Source organism: Nomascus leucogenys, chromosome 18 (assembly GCF_006542625.1).
Source record: "Nomascus leucogenys isolate Asia chromosome 18, Asia_NLE_v1, whole genome shotgun sequence".
Lineage (NCBI taxonomy): Eukaryota > Metazoa > Chordata > Mammalia > Primates > Hylobatidae > Nomascus > Nomascus leucogenys.
In genome coordinates, this window is record NC_044398.1 from 20,487,240 (window position 1) to 20,505,013 (window position 17,774).

A 17,774-nucleotide genomic window follows, 5' to 3' on the forward strand; every position below is an offset into this window, starting at 1 on the left:
GGGTAGATACACTGTGGGCTCACATTCCCAATAAAGTGGCCCCTTTGCTCCATGAAACTACCAAAAAAAGTGCCCCTGCTTTGGCAATGCTCAATGAGATCAAGCTGTTAAGAGCAGAATTGCTTCTTTTGTTTGTTTTATTTAAACAGAGACAGGTTCTCACTATGTTGCCCAGGCTGGTCTTGAACTACTGGACTCAAGCGGTCTTCCCACCTCAGCCTCCCAAAGTGCTGGGATTACAGGCATGAGCCACTGCACCCAGCCAGAATTGCTGCCTTTGAGGTCTTTTTACCTGGAAGATAACTGTGGTCAGGGATTTTGGGGGATAGAGCTGCCTCACTCAGTCTCCTTTTGCTGTGCTGCCCATGTGGAACCTGAAATTAAGTCAGTCTTAGAACCCTGAGTAACAAAAGAGCTGATAAAGGTTAGATTAAGGGCATGTGGCAGGGACTGGGTTTAGCAGGCTGTATAAGCTTTAGAGGGAGATAGTGAAAAGGCAGCTTATTCAGTCTATAGCTTAAAGCTCATGGCTCTTCTGAGCCTGACAACAGACATTTAATATGAATGCATTAGGATTCACCAGCGTTCCTTTTACAAGTGGAGACTGGACAGTGAATTGCTCACCTGAGGTCACACAGCTTCCAGTGGTTGAGCTGTGACCATAGAGCAAGTATCTTGCCACCCAGGGCAAGGCCTTCACCACTGCTGGATAGGAAGCTCAGAGGCCTCATTAATAGCACACATTGAGAGATTGAGGTGGATTGTCCCCAACTTTAACAGACTCAGGTTGTGTGTGCCTAAGCAGACTGGCGCAGGGATGTCTGAAGGCTCTAGCTTCTGTAACCCAACATGGCCGCTCCTCTTGGATGAGTTCCTGCCTCTGCCTTCACAGGCACCAGCTGGCCCAGGAGAACTAGACAATGGCTTTATTGTTGTACAGCTCATTAGCAGAGACCCACTCCAGTGAGCCTCTGGACAAGGCCAGTAGATTGCCACTGGCCAGCCAGAAAGCTGTGGGGCTCCCCCAACCCAGCCTGAGACAATGAGATTGATGGACTCTTTTTAATCTATACAGTGATCCTTAATCTTTGGGGAGGGGGACAGGTCACACACAGACTACTTTGGAGAATACATGAAAGCTATAGGCGACTTCATCCCACCTCCAAAATACATGCACATATGTCTCAACTTTCACATACAGTTTTGGGGGGTTCACAGGTTTTTTAAAAATCCAGTAAAGAACTCATGCACTTGTGCTTTTCCTCGCCACTGTCTTTTCAGTAAAGAGAACATCTAGCAAGCCCCCTGCACAGGCTTCTTCCTCCCTCTTCCTGACAGCAGCCTCTGTGCTTGGCCAGACTCCACTGAGCCCTTCATTTACAGAGTGGGCAGCCCCTCCTCTTCAGTTCTGGTGGGCAGAGCAACTTTGCCCCTCTCTCTTTCTTCTTACTGGATTAGATGGTTATCATGTCTTCCAGGAGCTTCCCAGCCTTCCAGAGTGCAGGCAAATCCAGTCTCCCTCCAGGATGTCATCAGAGGCACCCACATTCTTCCACGATCATGTCTTTATGGTGATCTAGGAGCACTCTGCCGTTATCCACATACAGCATGCTCAGCGGCTTGGTCTTCACTGGGGCACAGCAAGTAGAAGGGACTCGGTGGGGCTGGTAACGTTTCAGCAGACTCTGTAAAGGAAAGGAAAGGAATGTCAATTCACATCCTAATGGGCAGGTCAGAATAGTAGTATTTCTCAGTAAAGAGTAAAAAAGTTATGGAGTTAAAGTCAGTTCCTGAGTGCAAAAATAGCAGAAAATTATTTTCATAAAGGAATTAGCCTGCCAGTATATCATGAACTCTAATGTCTAAACTAACTTTAGCTCTGTGCTTGTTTTGTGAAAACAGACTTTCAACAGATTCAAAAAATTACATGTATCTGGGTAGAGTAGTAGCTAATTTTTTTTTTTAGTAGTAGTAGCTAACTTTTATGTTCTCCTATTATTCTAGTCTAAAGGGAATACCATTTTTTTTTCTTTTTTGAGATGGTCTTGCTCTGTTGCCCAGGCTGGAGTGCAGTGGTGCGATCACAGCTCACTGCATCCTCAACCTCCTGGGCTCAGGTGATCCTCCCACCTCAGCCTCCTGAGTAGCTGGGACTACAGGTGTATGCCACCATGCCTGGCTAATTTTTGTATTTTTTGTAGAAATAGGGTTTCAGCATGTTGCCCAGGCTGGTCTTGACCTCCTGGGCTCAAGTGATCCACCCACCTCAGCCTCCCCAAATGCTGGAATTACATGAGTGAGCCACCGTGCCCGGCTGTGAATACCAATTTTAAAAATATTCCAAGAAACTCCTGGTTTAGTTCTAGAAATATGAAGCAGAAGAGTTAGTCATGTGGAAATTCTTATGGGATTTGCTGTCAGCCAGAGAAGGACAGAGAGAGTCAATAGGAGGAAAGGTAATAACCCCTTGGCATTTTGGAACCAGGCCCTGTCCCTGTGGTCTAGTAACATCTTTTTAGATCAGAGTGTCAGAGTTGGCAATTGGGACTGTCTGGGTCTTTGTGGTGCTCCAGGTGGGCGATGAAAATCAGCGGGCCTGGGTGAGGCTCAGGACAGGTCCTCGGAAGCTCTAGCCCCCCCAGTGACTCCCTTGCGTGACAGCCCATGTGCTCATGCTCCCCAGAGACCCTGAACCCCGCCTGAGGCTTGGCATCGAGGATATACTGCAAGTCCAGGAGATTCTCATTCCAGACTTCATGGAGTAAAATGAAAACATTTTGGTCCCATATGACCTTTGACAGCAGGGCAGGGCCACCTATAACATCAGATCCACCATATTAGGTTCTATTTTCTGTTCTCTCCATCTTCTTCTCTTTCTTAACTCACCAGCTCCGTTCTTCCTCCACCACCTCCTAGACCTTAGGCTGACTAGTGGCACCAAGTGGCAGCCTCTGGCCTTGTCTACTTCTTTTTCTTGTTTTTGAGATGGAGTTTCGCTCTTGTTGCCCAGGCTGGAGTGCAATGGCATGATCTCGGCTCACTGCAACCTCTGCCTCCCGGGTTCAAGTGATTCCCCTGCCTCAGCCTCCCAAGTAGCTGAGATTACAGGCACGTGCCATAACACCCAGCTGATTTTTGTATTTTTAGTAGAGATGGGGTGTCACCATGTTGGTCAGGCTGGTCTCGAACTCCTGACCTCAGGTGATCCACCCACCTCAGCCTCCCAAAGTGCTGGGATTTCAGGCATGTGCCACCGCGCCTGGCTGGCCTTGTCTACTTCTGTGGAATGGGTAGTCAATTCTGAACCAAAATACTGTGGCTGGAACAGTGAGATTCCAACCATGGCCCCATAATGCAGCCAGACATGCCTGTTACCTACCAACTACTTTACAGGCCATATGCATGTCATCTCATTAACCCTACAGCATCCCTCTGAAATATGGCATTGCCCTCCTCATCTTACAGGTGGAAAAACTGAAGCTTGAGAGAATAAGCAACCTGAACAGTATCACACAGCTAATGAGGAGTCAAATGCAGGCCTGCCTGTCTCCAAAGTCCAGATTCTTCCTTTCCTAGAATGTCAGGGCTAGGGAAGTGCTGAGACCCTCTGGTCTACCCCCACCCCCTAATTTTATGAAAGACAAGGATCAAGTCCCAGAGAAACAATGTGTTCAAGGCTACCCAATGATGGCATGACCCCATACAGGCTCTATAAGGATGTTACACTCGGTCATCTCTACATCCCTGGTACCTAGCACAGGATCTGGCACATTGGAGGTACTTGAATAACTGTGAATACAGGAACACAGTCATTTAATAGCAAAGCTAAAGCCCTGTCCCCCAAGGCCAACTTACTGCCTCCCCTCCCCCTCACTCCTGGCATCCCACCTGGATGTATGCATGGTTGGTCGGATGAAACTCCTCCCCGACAGGATTAGGACACTCGCCCTCGCAGCGATAGGCGTTGTACTGCTTGGGGTAGATGATCCAGGAGCCCCATCCGATCAGGTTGAAATCCACCTGGAACTTGACCTTCCGACACAGTTGACTTCTGTCTGGCAAGTGATGTCGACGGTGCCTCTTGCCCCACTCCCAGGACAGCTGTCCCTCCTGGGCCCGCCAGGAGCTCTCGGCTTCCCACAGCAAGGTGGACCCACCCAGCTGCCTCTGCTCCTGCGAGAGGTTGGAGTAGAGCATAAGGAGCACATTGGTGGCAGGTGGTGTGGGGGGCCGCGGCCAGCACTCTCCAGCCACCCTGGACATCTGCTTCTCCAGGGCCCCAGGGCGCTTCAGCCACTTGGAGAGTGGCCTGGTCACCTCCAAGACCATGCTGCCCAAGGAAAAGGTGACCTGGGACAAAGTGACAGTGAACAGGTCCATCTGAAACCGCTCTAAGCAGCTGGCTGAAGCCTGCTCTGTGTCGGGCTTTGGCTGGTGGAAAATCTTAATGGCAACTGAGCCCTCAGTGGGGAGGTCCACGGGGCTGGACAGCTGCAGCCGGAGCTCAGCCCATGCCAGATCCTCTTGTTGGCTCAGGAAGGAGAAGTCAAAAGCAAACGTCCAGTTCTGCCCGTCCACCTCCACATCTGGGTAGGAGAAAACCAGGAAGGAAGCAGGGTGAGTGAGGGCCTCCCCCAGCCTCAGTCAGCGTCACAACCACCATAGCTCTTGCTGGAGGCCTTACCTTATATAGAATTACCTTCAAATTCTCACCCCAACCCTATGAGTTGGTAAGATTTGAGTCCCTTTTAGAGATGAGGAAAACTGAGGCTCAGAGTGGTTAAAAGACCTGACCAAGGTGTCATTCTTGGAAGGTGGCAGAGCCGAGAGTAAACGTGGATTCGCCCAACTGCCAAGCCCAGACTCCGAATCACTGTTCTTCCAGTCCCCCTTCCAAGATAACTTGCACAGCCAGAGGACAGTCAGTAAAAATGTGATGAGTTGCATCTCCCCCTCCCCTCTCTCCTCCCGTACATAAAGTCTGACCAACATGGAGAAACCCTGTCTCTACTAAAAATACAAAATTAGCTGGGCGTGGTGGTTTGCACCTGTAATCCCAGCTACTCGAGAGGCTGAGGCAGGAGAATCATTTGAACCCGGGAGGCAGAGGTTGCAGTGAGCCGAGACAGTGCCATTGCACTCCAGCCTGCACAACAAGAGTGAAACTCTGTCTCAAAAAAAAAAAAAAAAAGAGTGGCCTGTTTTACAGACACATTGAGCTAGATGTGAATATCATGGAAAAGCTCAGAGCTCTCAGGGAGCCACAGGCAATAGAAGCCAAAGACTGGTCACCCTCTACCCACCCCCCAGTTCCTAAGAGTTTTTGGCAACCTTACAAATAGGTTTCTAAAGGCTTTCTAGGCATGACTACCCACCTACAGGATGCTCGCCCATTCCTGTCTCAGGTCATTCACACACCTGGGGCACACAGCAATCGCATGCACCCAGAAGCTTCCAGAAGGCTGAAAGTGGGAGTTGCCCCTTTACAATACAAGGTGGATTATTTCCCAAAGAAATTCACTTTCTCTCTGACCAAAGATGCTCTATGAGACAACAGATGAATAAACTGTTAGATGCCCAGACTGGACCTACATCAGAGATCATCACCCAGAAGACACACACACCCAGCCCTGTTCCACACAGCCAAGACAACCAAACCCAAACTGGATGACAAGGAGTAGGGGAGCACACCCCATTTATTCTGGTCCTGGATTGATTTTCCCTGATGTCTGGGAATAGCACAGATTTGTGGATTTTCAGGTCACTTATAGTGATACCGGGCGCGGTGGCTCACGCCTGTAATCCCTGCACTTTGGAAGGCCGAGGCGGTTGGATCACCTGAGGTCAGGAGTTCGAAACCAGCCTGACCAACATGGAGAAACCCTGTCTCTACTAAAAGTACAAAATTAGCCGGGTGTGGTGGCTCACGCCTAATCCCAGCTACTCAGGAAGGCTGAGGCAGGAGAATTGCTTGAACCCAGGAGGTGGAGGTTGCCGTGAGCTGGGATGGCGCCACTGAACTCTAGCCTGGGCAACAAGAGCGAAACTGTCTCAACAACAACAAAAATAGTGATGAACTTTCTTCAAGCTCAGTTTCCTCTTCTTTGTGATGGGAATAATGCTGCACCACCCTCTCTGATTATCACAAGGACCCAGAGAAATAGAGTTTTGAAGGTTTATTGCTAAATAAAAGTCGGGGTTATTCATTAGAAATAAGACAGGGCGTTTGTAACTCTTTGTGAATAGACTCTGGAGGTAGTGATGATCTCTGATGTAGGTCCAGCCTGGCTGCATAACAGTTTATTCATTGACTGTCTCCGAGAGCATCTTTGGTCAGAGAGGAAGTGAATTTCTCTGGGAAATCCAGCTTGTATTGTAAAGGGGCCACTCCCAATCTCAGCCTCATGGCAGCTTCTCCCAGCCCATCTCCAGCAGCTCTTTTTCACTTAATTTCCACTTCCCTCCTCATTAGCACCTACAGGAGGCAATAACCGGCCCGACTAGCAGCTTTCCCCAGAAGTGTGGGGAGGAAGCTAACATTACTCAGCACCCACTGCTGCCATCTGTACCTGGAGGATTGGGGCGGTGAGTTTAAAAACACTTTATCTTGGCCAGGTGCGGTGGGTCACTCCTATAATCCCAGCACTTTGGGAGGCTGAGGTGGGTGGATCACTTGAGGTCAGAAGTTCAAGACCAGCCTGATCAACATGGTGAAACCCTGTCTCTACTAAAAAAAATACAAAATTAGCCAGGCATGGTGGTGCACACCTGTAATCCCAGCTACTTGAGAGGCTGAGGCAGGAGAATTGCTTGAACCCAGGAGGTGGAGGTTGCAGTGAGCCAAGATTGCGCCATTGCACTCCAGCCTGGGTGACAAAAAGCAAAACTCTGTCTCGAAAAAAAAAAAAACTTTATCTCAACTCTTTTAGAAGAAGGCACTCCTGATTAATGGTTAAGAGCAGGGGCCCCCAAGTCTCCCCATGATGGCTCAAATTCTGTCACTTGCTGTTTGACATTGGTCAGGCTACTTTCCTTCTCTGAGCCTCAGTTTTCCTCTCTGTAAAAGGGAGATGGTAAAAGTAGCCACCTCACAGTGGTGTTAGGATTAACTGAGATAATTCATGTAATGTGCTTTGCCCAGCACAACCAAAATTCAATAAACACTGGCCGCCATCAGCTGCCTCATTATTGCCCAGGTCTGAGAGTTAGAAATGAAGGTGTCCGGACAGGCCACAAGGACCTGGACAGGGGTGCAAAGTCTCCTGTGAACAGGATGGGCAGTGGGCAAGGCTGGGTAGGGAAGAGGCTGGTCCTTCCTGCTGAAAGAAGTCTGTGACTCCACCACCCTTCCTGCCTTCTCCCACTGCTGCCAGGGCGCCCTGGGACAGGGCTGATAGGTTCTCTGGTTCATCTTAAAATAAGGGTTCTAATATTGTGGGTGTCACTGGTGCCTGATGCAAGGTAGGAATGTTCTCAGAAAAAAACAAACGCATCTAAATACAACAAATGTGATTTTAAGGTGGGTATGAGGAAGGGGTTCAGGGACACCCAAAAACCCATTCATATGCTGAATGCAGACTTAGTCACATAGATGCCCCTGATGTCCTCCTGGCCCACCTCCAGTTCTTTTTTTTGAGATGGAGTCTTGCTCTGTGGCCAGGCTCGAGTGCAGTGGTGTGATCTTGGCTCACTGCAGCCTCCACCTCCTGGATTCAAGCGATTCTCCTGCCTCACCCTCCTGACTAGCTGGGACTACAGGTGTGCACCACCGTGCCCAGCTAATTTTTGTATTTTTAGTGAGACAGGGTTTCATCATGTTGGGCAGGACGGTCTTGATCTCTTGACCTCATGATCCGACCGCCTCGGCCTCCCAAAGTGCTGGGTTACAGGCGTAAGCCACTGTGCCTGGCCCCACATCCAGTTCTGAAGAAGTGGTTCACACCCTTGGGTTCCCTTCCTGTCACTGACACCGCCGTCCCCAGACAGGGCTGTGAGGCAGGGCTGTGAGGGCCTGACACTGAGCACCCACTCTACACTTTCATAAATTATAAGGGTCGTTACCATCAGGGGCTTCCCGTGTGCCAAGTGTTTCATAGGCATTCTCTAAATCTCCTCACTGTTCCTCTCATCTCACCATTTGCAGATGAGAAAACTGAAGGTCCAAGGTGAAGTTTAAACGGCAACAGATACAGATGTAAACCCAATTGGACTCCAACATCCCTTTCATGCAACTGCGTGCAGCTTATTCTAAATAAACCCAAGATGGAAGGAGTGGGGCCAGGACATCCCTTCTCCTCCAGTCTCCCTCCAGGCGGGCTCTTCCCACTGCTCTTAGAAAATGAGGCCAATTCACAACGTAAATGTGCCACATGCCGCTGTACACTCAAAAACAGTGTTTAGGCCAGTCGCGGTGGCTCACGCCTGTAATCCCAACACTTTGGGAGGCCGAGGCAGGCGGATCACGAGGCCAGGCGAGACCAGCCTGGCCAATATGGTGAAACCCTGTCTCTACTAAAAATATTAAAAAAATAGCCGGGCACGGTGGTGCGCGCCTGTAGTCTAAGTTACTCGGGAGGCTGAGGCAGGAGAATTCCTTGAACCTGGGAGGTGGAGGTTGCAGTGAGCCGAAATCGTGTCACTGCACTCCAGCCTGGGCAACGGAGGGAGACTCTGTTTCAAAGAAAAAAAACAAAAAACAAACAAAAAAAAACCAGTGTTTAGCTGAAAGAGAGCAGTCTCCTAATTCACAGAAGGGAAGGCAGACAAACCAAGACGCGCCAGCGACAACAGGGAATCAGGAAGCAGGATTTGAGGCCTAGAACCCAGTTTTCCAGATGCCTGTCCATCACCGCACACGTCTCGAACTTTCCAGAAGGGAGTGAACTGGAAAAGCGCTCCCTCTCTTCTTTGCTCCCTCCCATCCCCGGCCGCTTTTCGGTGGAGGGGCCGAGCACTCCAGCAAATTTCTCATTGCCCCGCCCCCGAGGATGTCCCCGGTCTCGCTGGTCCCCAGATGACCCTTCCGGAGAGGGTCACCGGCTGTCTGACCCCAGGCGCGGGAGCAAGGAGCCCCCGGCACCAGGTCACAAGGGGCGGGCAGGCGGCAGGTCGGATCAGATTAGCCGATGTGGATTGCGCCCCGGCCCCGGGGAGGGCCGTCTGGCCCCCTCAAGCGGAGGGAGGCGTGGGCGGCCGCGGCTGCCCAGGCGGCGGAATGTGGATTGAGGCGCGGAAGGGGCTGCTTCTTCGCAGCACCCACCTGCTCGCCGCGCTGGGTGCCCAGAACGCGCTGCCAGGTCCTCGAGGGCGATACCCTCAGATCCTTGCCGTCCTTGACATCCACTCCCCCGCAAATCATGGCCCCGAACCCGGGGCTAGCCGAGACACTTGACACCTCCCCGGCGCGGCTGGAGGACCCAAGGCTGTCACAGTTCGCAACTTCGGGACAGCCCATCCCTGATCTCCGGGCCGTGAGCCCGAATCCCCGATGTTACCAGCTCAGCTGCTGATACTCCCGACGTCACACCCCGGGACCCATTCACCCTCACTCACAGAAAGAAAAAAAAATCGCCAAGACCAAACCATTACAGTAATATCAGGGACCGTTTACTATGACTGTGCCGGGTAGTGCGCTGAGCGTTTCGTGGGCGTTGTCATCTCGCGCTTTCCACAGTCTGATAGGAGAGGTGTTATTTATTACACCTATCCTACAGATGCGCAGACCCAGGCGCCGGGATAAGCAACTTCACAAGACAGCGGAGATTAGGGGCTCCCACCCTTCCGTGCTGCGCTCCGCGCAATCCCAAACCAAAACCCAGAGACAATGGTCCCCCTCGAGGACACACCCTGAACGCTAGAGTCCCTTCCCTACTCGGCCGTGGATACGACCCCAGCCACCAACGCTGCACCCCGAGCCTGCCGACGCGGAGACACCGGCAGAGCTAGGCCCTGGTCTCGGGACGCCCGGGCGGCGGCAAACCCGGCTCGAAGCCGCAGACCCCAACCCAGAGCACTTCCCGAGTCCGCTGGCTGGACGCGGCGGAGGCGCCCCGGGGTGCCCAGCAGGGCGCGGCACGCGGCACAGCCTACCTTGTGCCTGTAGGCTGCGGATGATGTCCGCCCTCGGCAGCGGGTCGCGGTAGAGGCTCAGCATGTACGCCAGAGGGGACGGCGACGAGGGCTGCCCCCGCGTACGCAGGAGCGCAGTGGCCACCGTCGCAGCACCCACCTGGAGCAGGGCCCAACAGGCGTGCAGGAGGAAGGGCAGGCAGTGGGCGTGCATGGTGGGCTGGCCAGGCCTGAAAGCAGCACCTCCAGCCCTTATATCCTGGGCCTCAGCAGCCGCCCCGCCCCCACCTTTCCTCCCTCTGGGGAAGCTTTAAGATCATATAACCCCCCCCTCCGGAGGGTGGGGGGCAGAGAGACCTCCTGCTGGGGATGGGCGAGACCTGAGCCTGGTGCGGAGGAGGCCCGCAAAGCTGGCGGAGGACCTAGTTCCAGGGACGGGATCTAGGGCTCCTGGTTTGCCCGGTCTGGACACCCTGGCACCCTGCTCCTCTAGGTACCAAAGGCCTTGAGGCTGAGACAGAGCAGGCTTATCCCGGCAGATTCCCAGGTCAGTACTGCGACTTCCTTACTCGACCTCACCTGGGATCCCTGCCCCATCCTCTCCTCTCAGGCTGCAAATGGACCGCTGGCTCCTCAAGAAGCACGAAGAGAATGCCGAGGGATCCTCGCGGCTCTCAGGCAGACTTTGACACAAACTGGCAGGCGCAGCCTCCCTGGCCACTGTCTAGATGGCCTCGGGGAGCACCCCTGGCCCTACCAAATACTGAAGTGCTTTCCTGGGAAGACAGAAGGCAGGAGAGACCAGGACGATGACTTCTCCATCTGAAAAGGGAGTGTTCAGCAGAGTGTTCAGAAGCTGGAGCCAGATGGAGCCAACGGGGTGTTCCTGGTTCATCAGGTTCTTCCCCCATAGGCAGACATCGCCCCAGTGATTTCAGGAGGAAAGGTGTTACCCTTGTTGCCCACATCCCCCAATCCCTGCCTGGTGTGTGTGGCAGGGCCACAGAAGACCTGGGTGTCGGCTCAGGGCCACTCACTTTGATCTCTGGGCCCAGCTTTCCTTATTTGCACAAGAGTGATCTTGTCTGGCCTCCTCCCTTCCAGGTGCAAAGTCAAGTCAGGGCTGGAATGACTTTTAAAGAAATGTAAATCCCTGCCCCAGTGTCTGGCCCCATCCGTTTTCCTTTACACCTAAGGGCTCTTTCTCTTCTCAGCTCCCCTCACCTACCTAGCCTTGACAAGCACGTTAGCTGCTGGCTGACACTTACTGAACAGTTAGTAAGTGCCAGGCATAGTGCTAAGTGCTCTATACACCTGACTTCTTTCACAGGATGCCTCCAGCTCAAAAGAACCGTAGGCTGCTGGCTGGGCACGGTGGCTCACACCTGTAATTTCAGCACTTTGGGAGGCCGAGGCTGGCAGACTGCCTGAGCTCAGGAGTTCAAGACCAGCCTGGTCAACATGGTGAAACCCTGTCTCTACCCAAAAATACAAAAATTAGCCAGGCATGGTGGTGTGCACCTGTAGTCCCAGCTCCTCTGGAGGCTGAGGTGGGAGGATTGCTTGAGCCTGGGAGGCGAAGGTTGCAATAAGCCAAGATCGAGCCACTGCACTCCAATCTGGGTGACAGAGTAAGACCCTGTCTCAAAAAACAAGACAACAACAAAAGAACCATAGGCTGAGACCTAAGCAGGTTGTTAGAAAATGGAGAAAGGCCCAGCAGGCTCAACTAGGAGCTCCAAGCCTTTGTCCTCTGTCTTAGGGGAGGAGGCTGTCCCACGTAGCTGGGGTCTCACCTAAGATTCAGGAGACCTGGGCTGTCCACCACAGGAGCCCCGGACAGTCTGTTAGTTTCCTAAAGCTGGAACTGTCTTGTTCATCCTGCTGTCACACAGTATATACCATCATTATCGTTGGAACTCAAAAAATCTGTGTTAAGTAAATAATTCAGGCCAGGTGTGGTGGTTCATGCCTGTAATCCCAACACACTGGGAGGCCAAGGCTGGAGGATAGCTTGATGCCAGGAGTTTAGACCAGTCTGGTCAACATAGCAAGACCCTCTTTAAAAAAAAAAATTAAAAACAAGTAAATAATTCAGTGAGGCCAGACACAGTGGCTCACGCCCGTAATCCTAGCACTTTGGGAGGCTGAGGTGGGCAGATCACCTGAGGTCGGAGGTTCGAGACCAGCTTGACCAACATGGAGAAACCCTGTCTCTACTAAAAATACAAAATTAGCTGGGCGTGGTGGCACATGCCTGTAATCCCAGCTACTCGGGAGGCTGAGGCAGGAGCATCGCTTGAACCCAGGAGGTGGAGGTTGCAGTGAGCCAAGATTGCGCCATTGCACTCCAGCCTGGGCAACAAGAGCGAAACTCCCTCTCAAAAAAATAAAAAAAAACAGTGAATGGCACTATGTCTGAACTCGCCTGAAGATAAGCATCACCTTGGTGTTTGTTAAACTATTGACTCCCTTTTTTTTTTTTTTGAGATGTAGTTTCGCTCTTGTGGCCCAGGCTAGAGTGCAATGGCACGACCTCGGCTTGCTGCAACCTCTGCCTCCCCGGTTCAAGCAAGTCTTCTGCTTCAGCCTCCCGAGTAGTTGGGATTACAGGTCCCCGCCACCATGCTCGGCTAATATTTGTATTTTTAGTAGAGACGGGGTTTTGCCATGTTGCCCAGGCTGGTCTTAAACACCTGACCTCAGGCGATCCACCCGCCTCAGCCTCCCAAAGTGCTGGGATTACAGGCATGAGCCACTGCGCCCGGCCAAACTACTGATTCTCAAGTCCAGACCCAGACCTTCGGATTTAGAATTTGGTGAGAGGTCGTGGTCATCTACATATTTCACGAGCACTCCAGTGATACTTTTTTCTTTTTTTTTTTGAGACAGGGTCTCACTTGTAACCCAGGCTGTAGTGCAGTTACACGATCTCGGTTCATTGCAGCCTCTACCTCCTGGGTTCAAGCGATTCTCCTGCCTCAGTAGCTGTAATTCCTCCCTCAGTAGCTGGAATTACAGGCACATGCTACCATGCCTGGCTAAATTTTTGTACTGTTAGTAGAGACAGGAGTTTCACCACCTTGGTCTCGAACTCCTGACCTCGAGTGATCTGCCCGCCTTGGCCTCCATAAGTGCTGGGATTACAGGCATGAGCCAACATGCCTGGCCCTCCAGTGATTCTGATCAGCCACCTTTGGGACCCGCATGGGCTAGGGTTCTTGTTGCGGTTTGTAACCCACCTCTCTACATTGTTTCCTCATCTGCAAAACATGTCTAGAGATTACTCCTCCCATGTAGACTAAACGAAATGAATGTAAAAATGCTTTACAAGCTCTAAAACCTGATGTCACTGTAGAGGATGATGCATGCGGGTATTATTGTGGGTGGTCCACGGTTGTCATCTGACTTCCCCAGCCTAGAGACCCAGCCTCAGCCCTCTGCGTCAGACCTCTCCCCAGAGGCAGAAGGCACCCTCATCCAGGTCACGCACATATAAATACAACAATGACAGGTTGTGGTTAGTGCTGTGGGAGCCTCTGACCAGGACTCAGGTTCCAAGGATGGCAGCACAGGGAAGGCACAGACAACTAGATGGAGGTGCGGGAGTCAGACTCAGTGAAGCCAATTCCAGAACCCAGGTCTACCAAATCACCACGTGGCCTAGTGTGTAGGTTGTCCCTGTTTAAACATGCTCAGCTCAGCTCAGAGCACCCTCATCCACTGAGACTGGGAAGGAACAAAAAAGATGGCATGCTTTCCATGCTGGACCAGAAGCTTCTTTTATTTATTTATTTATTTATTTATTTATTTATTTATTTATTTTTTGAGACAGTCTCACTCTGTCGCCCATACTGGAGTGCAGTGGTGCAATCTCGGCTCACTGCAAACTCCGCCTCCCGGGTTCACGCCATTCTCCTGCCTCAGCCTCCTGAGTAGCTGGGACTACAGGCACCCCCCACCACGCCCGGCTAATTTTTTGTATTTTTTAGTAGAGACGGGGGTTCACTGTGTTAGCCAGGATGGTCTCGATCTCCTGACCTCGTGATCCACCTGCCTCGGCCTCCCAAAGTGCTGGGATTACAGGCGTGAGCCACCGCGCCTGACCTTTTCTTTTTTTTTGAGATGGAGTCTAGCTCTGTCGCCCAGGCTGGAGAGCAGTGGCACAATCTCGGCTCACTGCAACCTCTGCCTCCTGGGTTCAAGCAATTCTCATACCTCAGCCTCCAGAGTAGCTGGGATTACAGGCATGCACCACCACGCCCAGCTATTTTTTTTGTATTTTTAGTATGTTTAGTATGTTGGCCAGGCTGGTGTCGAACTCCTGACCTCAAGTGATCCACCCACCTCAGCCTCCGAAAGTGCTAGGATTACAGGCATGGGCCAATATACCCAGCCCAGAAGCTTCCTGAAATTAGGGGTAAAGCTTTATTCATCACATGTCCCTTGCACTGTGTGGTACTTAGCAGGTGCTCACTAACTGGCTTTTTTTTTTTTTTTTTTTTTTTTTTTCTGAGACGGAGTCTCGCTCTGTCACCCAGGCTGGAGTACAGTGCTGTGATCTCAGCTCACTGCCAGCTCCGCCTCTCGGGTTCACGCCATTCTCCTGCCTCAGCCTACCGAGTAGCTGGGACTACAGGCACCCACCACCACGCCCGGCTAATTTTTTTTTTGTATTTTTAGTAGAGACGGGGTTTCACCATGTTAGCCAGGATGGTCTCGATCTCCTGACCTTGTGATCCGCCCGCCTTGGCCTCCCAAAGTGCTGGGATTACAGGCGTGAGCCACCGTGCCCGGCCGGCGCTCACTAACTATTTAAGGTAAAATGAATAACAATAACCATAGCTAACATTTATTGAGCACCTAATGCACCAGACATTCTGCTAATAATTGCATTGATTTTATCCTCATCCCCATTTCAGAGATGATGAGGAAACAGAAGCTCAGATAATTTGCCCAAAGCCACAAATTTACAAGTGGAAACAGCCAGTATGTGAAGAGGCAGTCTGCTTGTCACCCAAACCCATTGCTTCCCCATAGAAGAGGAGTGAAAATGTGCCTTGTACTAAGACTTTTAAAAAAACTCTCAAATAATGTCTTCCCTTTCCCAGGGTCCAACAGCTGCAGACAGCTCATTTCTGATGTGTATTGGCTTAAAGCCCTGTGGAGGCCTGGAATTTCTCTCTGACCCGCAAGAGCAAATGTCTGACAAAGCTCATCCATCTCTGAACTTTCTTGGGCTCTGGCACTATTCCTGGAAGAACCTGAATCTCTGTTGCTTTTTTAGGACTGAGGCTAACAGTCACCCTCACTTTTTAAAGACATTAGTTAGTCCAGGATCTCTTTCATATAAGAAAGACCAGAAGTGCCCTTTTCCCAGGTGAGGAATGACACCTTCTCGTTTCCTCTGCCCCAGACAGACTGACCATCAGATTCCCTGACCTGGGAGATAACCTTTGAGGCCATCCCAGCTGGCAAGAGGGTGGGGGCAAAGTCCCTTGAGGTTCTCAGATGCTTTCCAGTGTTTTCCATCGAGACATTTGGGACCCTCCCTTGACATGAGCAGCAATGTGTGACATGGTTAAGTGCTTGGATCCTGAAGTTGAGCCTCCAGGAGGCAGAATCTGGATACTTCTCTGTCATTTCCTGCCTGGGGATATTAGACCAGGCACTTAGCATCCTGAAGCTTCTGCTTGCTCAGCTGTAAAATGGAGACAAATAATATCTACTGACAGGAATGCTATAAATAGTAAATGTGTGTAAAGTGTATAGTGCACGTAGCATTTAGTCATTCATTCATTCATTCATTCATCGAACAAACCTGCTTGTCTAGTGAGTCTCTGGAGGGCTGACTCAGAGCTAGATTCTCAGGGAATCAAGGACATGTGTTTAGTGAGCATTTCCTGTATGCCAGGGGTGACACTGGCTGCCTTTGCCTGTAGGTTGCCTATGTAAGCAATCCTGTTCACCCCTCACTGATGTTCTGTGCAGAAAGCCTTTCAGGGATGGAGAAACTGAGGTACACAGGAATTAAAGCATAAGCTTTGTGAGGGTGGAGGGCACCAGCTTCATCATATCCCTCTGTGCCTAGCATAGCTCCTGGCACACAGGTACCAGTAAGTATTTGCTAAGTGATTGAACCCCATATTCCCAAAGCAGGGCCTCCAAACACCCTTGCCTTTCACGTGTTCTTTCCTCCTGCTGTTTCTACTTTATCTCCCCCCGGTTAACTCCTAAACTCCTACTCATCTATCAAGACATAGTTTAAAAGTCTCTTCTTCCACAAACCTGTAACTGCCCCCGCAGCAATTTAGCAGAGCCCTCTTCTTCTTCTTCTTTTTTTTTTCTGAGACAGAGTCTCGCTTTGTCTTCAGGTTGGGGTGCAGTGGCATGATCTTGGCTCACTGCAACCTCTACCTCCCAGGTTCAAGTGATTCTCCTGCCTCAGCCTCCTGAGTAGCTGGTATTACAGGTGAGTGCCACCAGGCCTGGCTAATTTTGGTATTTTTAGTAGAGATGGGATTTCAACATATTGGCCAGGCTGGTCTCAAACTCCCGACCTCAGATGATCCAGCCACCTCGGCCTCCCAAAGTGCTGGGATTACAGGCATGAGCTACAGCGCCTGGCCAGCAGAGCCCTCTTCTAAGTAAAGCATCAGGGCGGGGTGTGGTGGCTCGTGCCTGCAATCCCAGTGCTTTGGGAGGCCAAGATGGAAGGATCGATTGAGACCAGGAGTTTGAGACCAGCCTAGGCAACATGGTGAGACCCTGTCTCTACAAAAATTTAAAAATTAGCCAGCTTGTGCCTGTAGTCCCAGCTACTTGGGAGGCTGGGATGGCAGGAGGTCAAGGCTGCAGTGAGCCATGATCACACCACTCCACTCCAACCTGGGTGACAGAGTGAGACCCTGTCTCGGAAAAAAAAAAAAAAAAAAAGAAGAAGAAAATCAACAAACAAAGTAAAGCGCCGGGCGCGGTGGCTCACGCTTGTAATCCCAGCACTTTGGGAGGCCGAGGCGGGCGGATCACGAGGTCAGGATATCGAGACCACGGTGAAACCCCGTCTCTACTAAAAATACAAAAAGCCGGGCGTGGTGGCGGGCGCCTGTAGTCCCAGCTACTCGGAGAGGCTGAGGCAGGAGAATGGTGGGAACCCGGGAGGCGGAGCTTGCAGTGAGCCGAGATCGCGCCACTGCACTCCAGCCTGGGCGACAGAGCGAGACTCCGTCTCAAAAAAAAAAAAAACTAAACAAAGTAAAGCATCATAGAGCAGTTGTCTAAACTCTCTTCAGTGAAGGCCACCAGCCTACCAGACTGTGAGCTGCCTAGGAGCAGGGGTGATCCCTGATTCCTTTCTCTCTGAGGCCCCAGCCCCTGGTTTATAACTGCCCACTGTTTGCTGGAATCTGCAACCTACGTGAATGAATTCAGTCTCGTAAAGGCAGGTCTAAGACAAGTCTCTTGCTTCTACCTTTAGTCTGTATCCCCAACTGTTGGTCTTGGAAGCTGATGCCCAGGCTGAGAGGTGCCATCCAGTGACTCTGCTGGGCATATGTGGCTCTCTGTGATCTCAAGCTAGAAATGAGCCTCCATCTCCAGCCCTGTTGTCCAGAGCCCTCCCCTACAAACCCCTTGGAGCCCAAAAGCACTCTAGCCACATGCAAACACCTGGCCTTCCCCAAAGTTCAGAGCTGTCCTTTCTCTGC

At 51.4% G+C, this 17,774-nt stretch overlaps 1 protein-coding gene across 2 annotated transcripts; it reads right to left on the reverse strand.

Moving 5' to 3' along the window:
- Positions 1 to 519: 519 nt before the first annotated feature.
- Positions 520 to 17,558, reverse strand: NODAL (nodal growth differentiation factor). Of its 2 annotated transcripts, none has more exons than XM_003271201.4 (3): positions 10,090 to 10,319; positions 3,889 to 4,586; positions 520 to 1,685 (listed from the first exon to the last, which is right to left on the reverse strand). In XM_003271201.4, exons 1-3 carry the CDS (start codon positions 10,280 to 10,282, stop codon positions 1,533 to 1,535), a joined length of 1,044 nt encoding a protein of 347 aa, XP_003271249.1. In that variant the 5' UTR covers positions 10,283 to 10,319; the 3' UTR covers positions 520 to 1,532. The 2 variants fall into 2 exon arrangements, with proteins under 2 accessions (XP_003271249.1, XP_030653856.1); XM_030797996.1 differs by lacking the exon at positions 10,090 to 10,319 and adding an exon at positions 17,540 to 17,558 and having other exon boundaries at positions 1,060 to 1,685.
- Between the last annotated feature and the right edge of the window lie 216 nt (positions 17,559 to 17,774).

Bases quoted from the DNA above. Each gene is read 5' to 3' on its own strand.
- NODAL (XM_003271201.4), bottom strand. From the start codon at position 10,282: ATGCACGCCCACTGCCTGCCCTTCCTCCTGCACGCCTGTTGGGCCCTG. The intron at 4,587-10,089 runs GTAGGCTGTGCC...TCTCCTACCCAG, and splicing joins CCGCAGCCTACAGGCACAAG to ATGTGGAGGTGGACGGGCAG. The intron at 1,686-3,888 runs GTGGGATGCCAG...TTTCCTTTACAG, and splicing joins CCAACCATGCATACATCCAG to AGTCTGCTGAAACGTTACCA.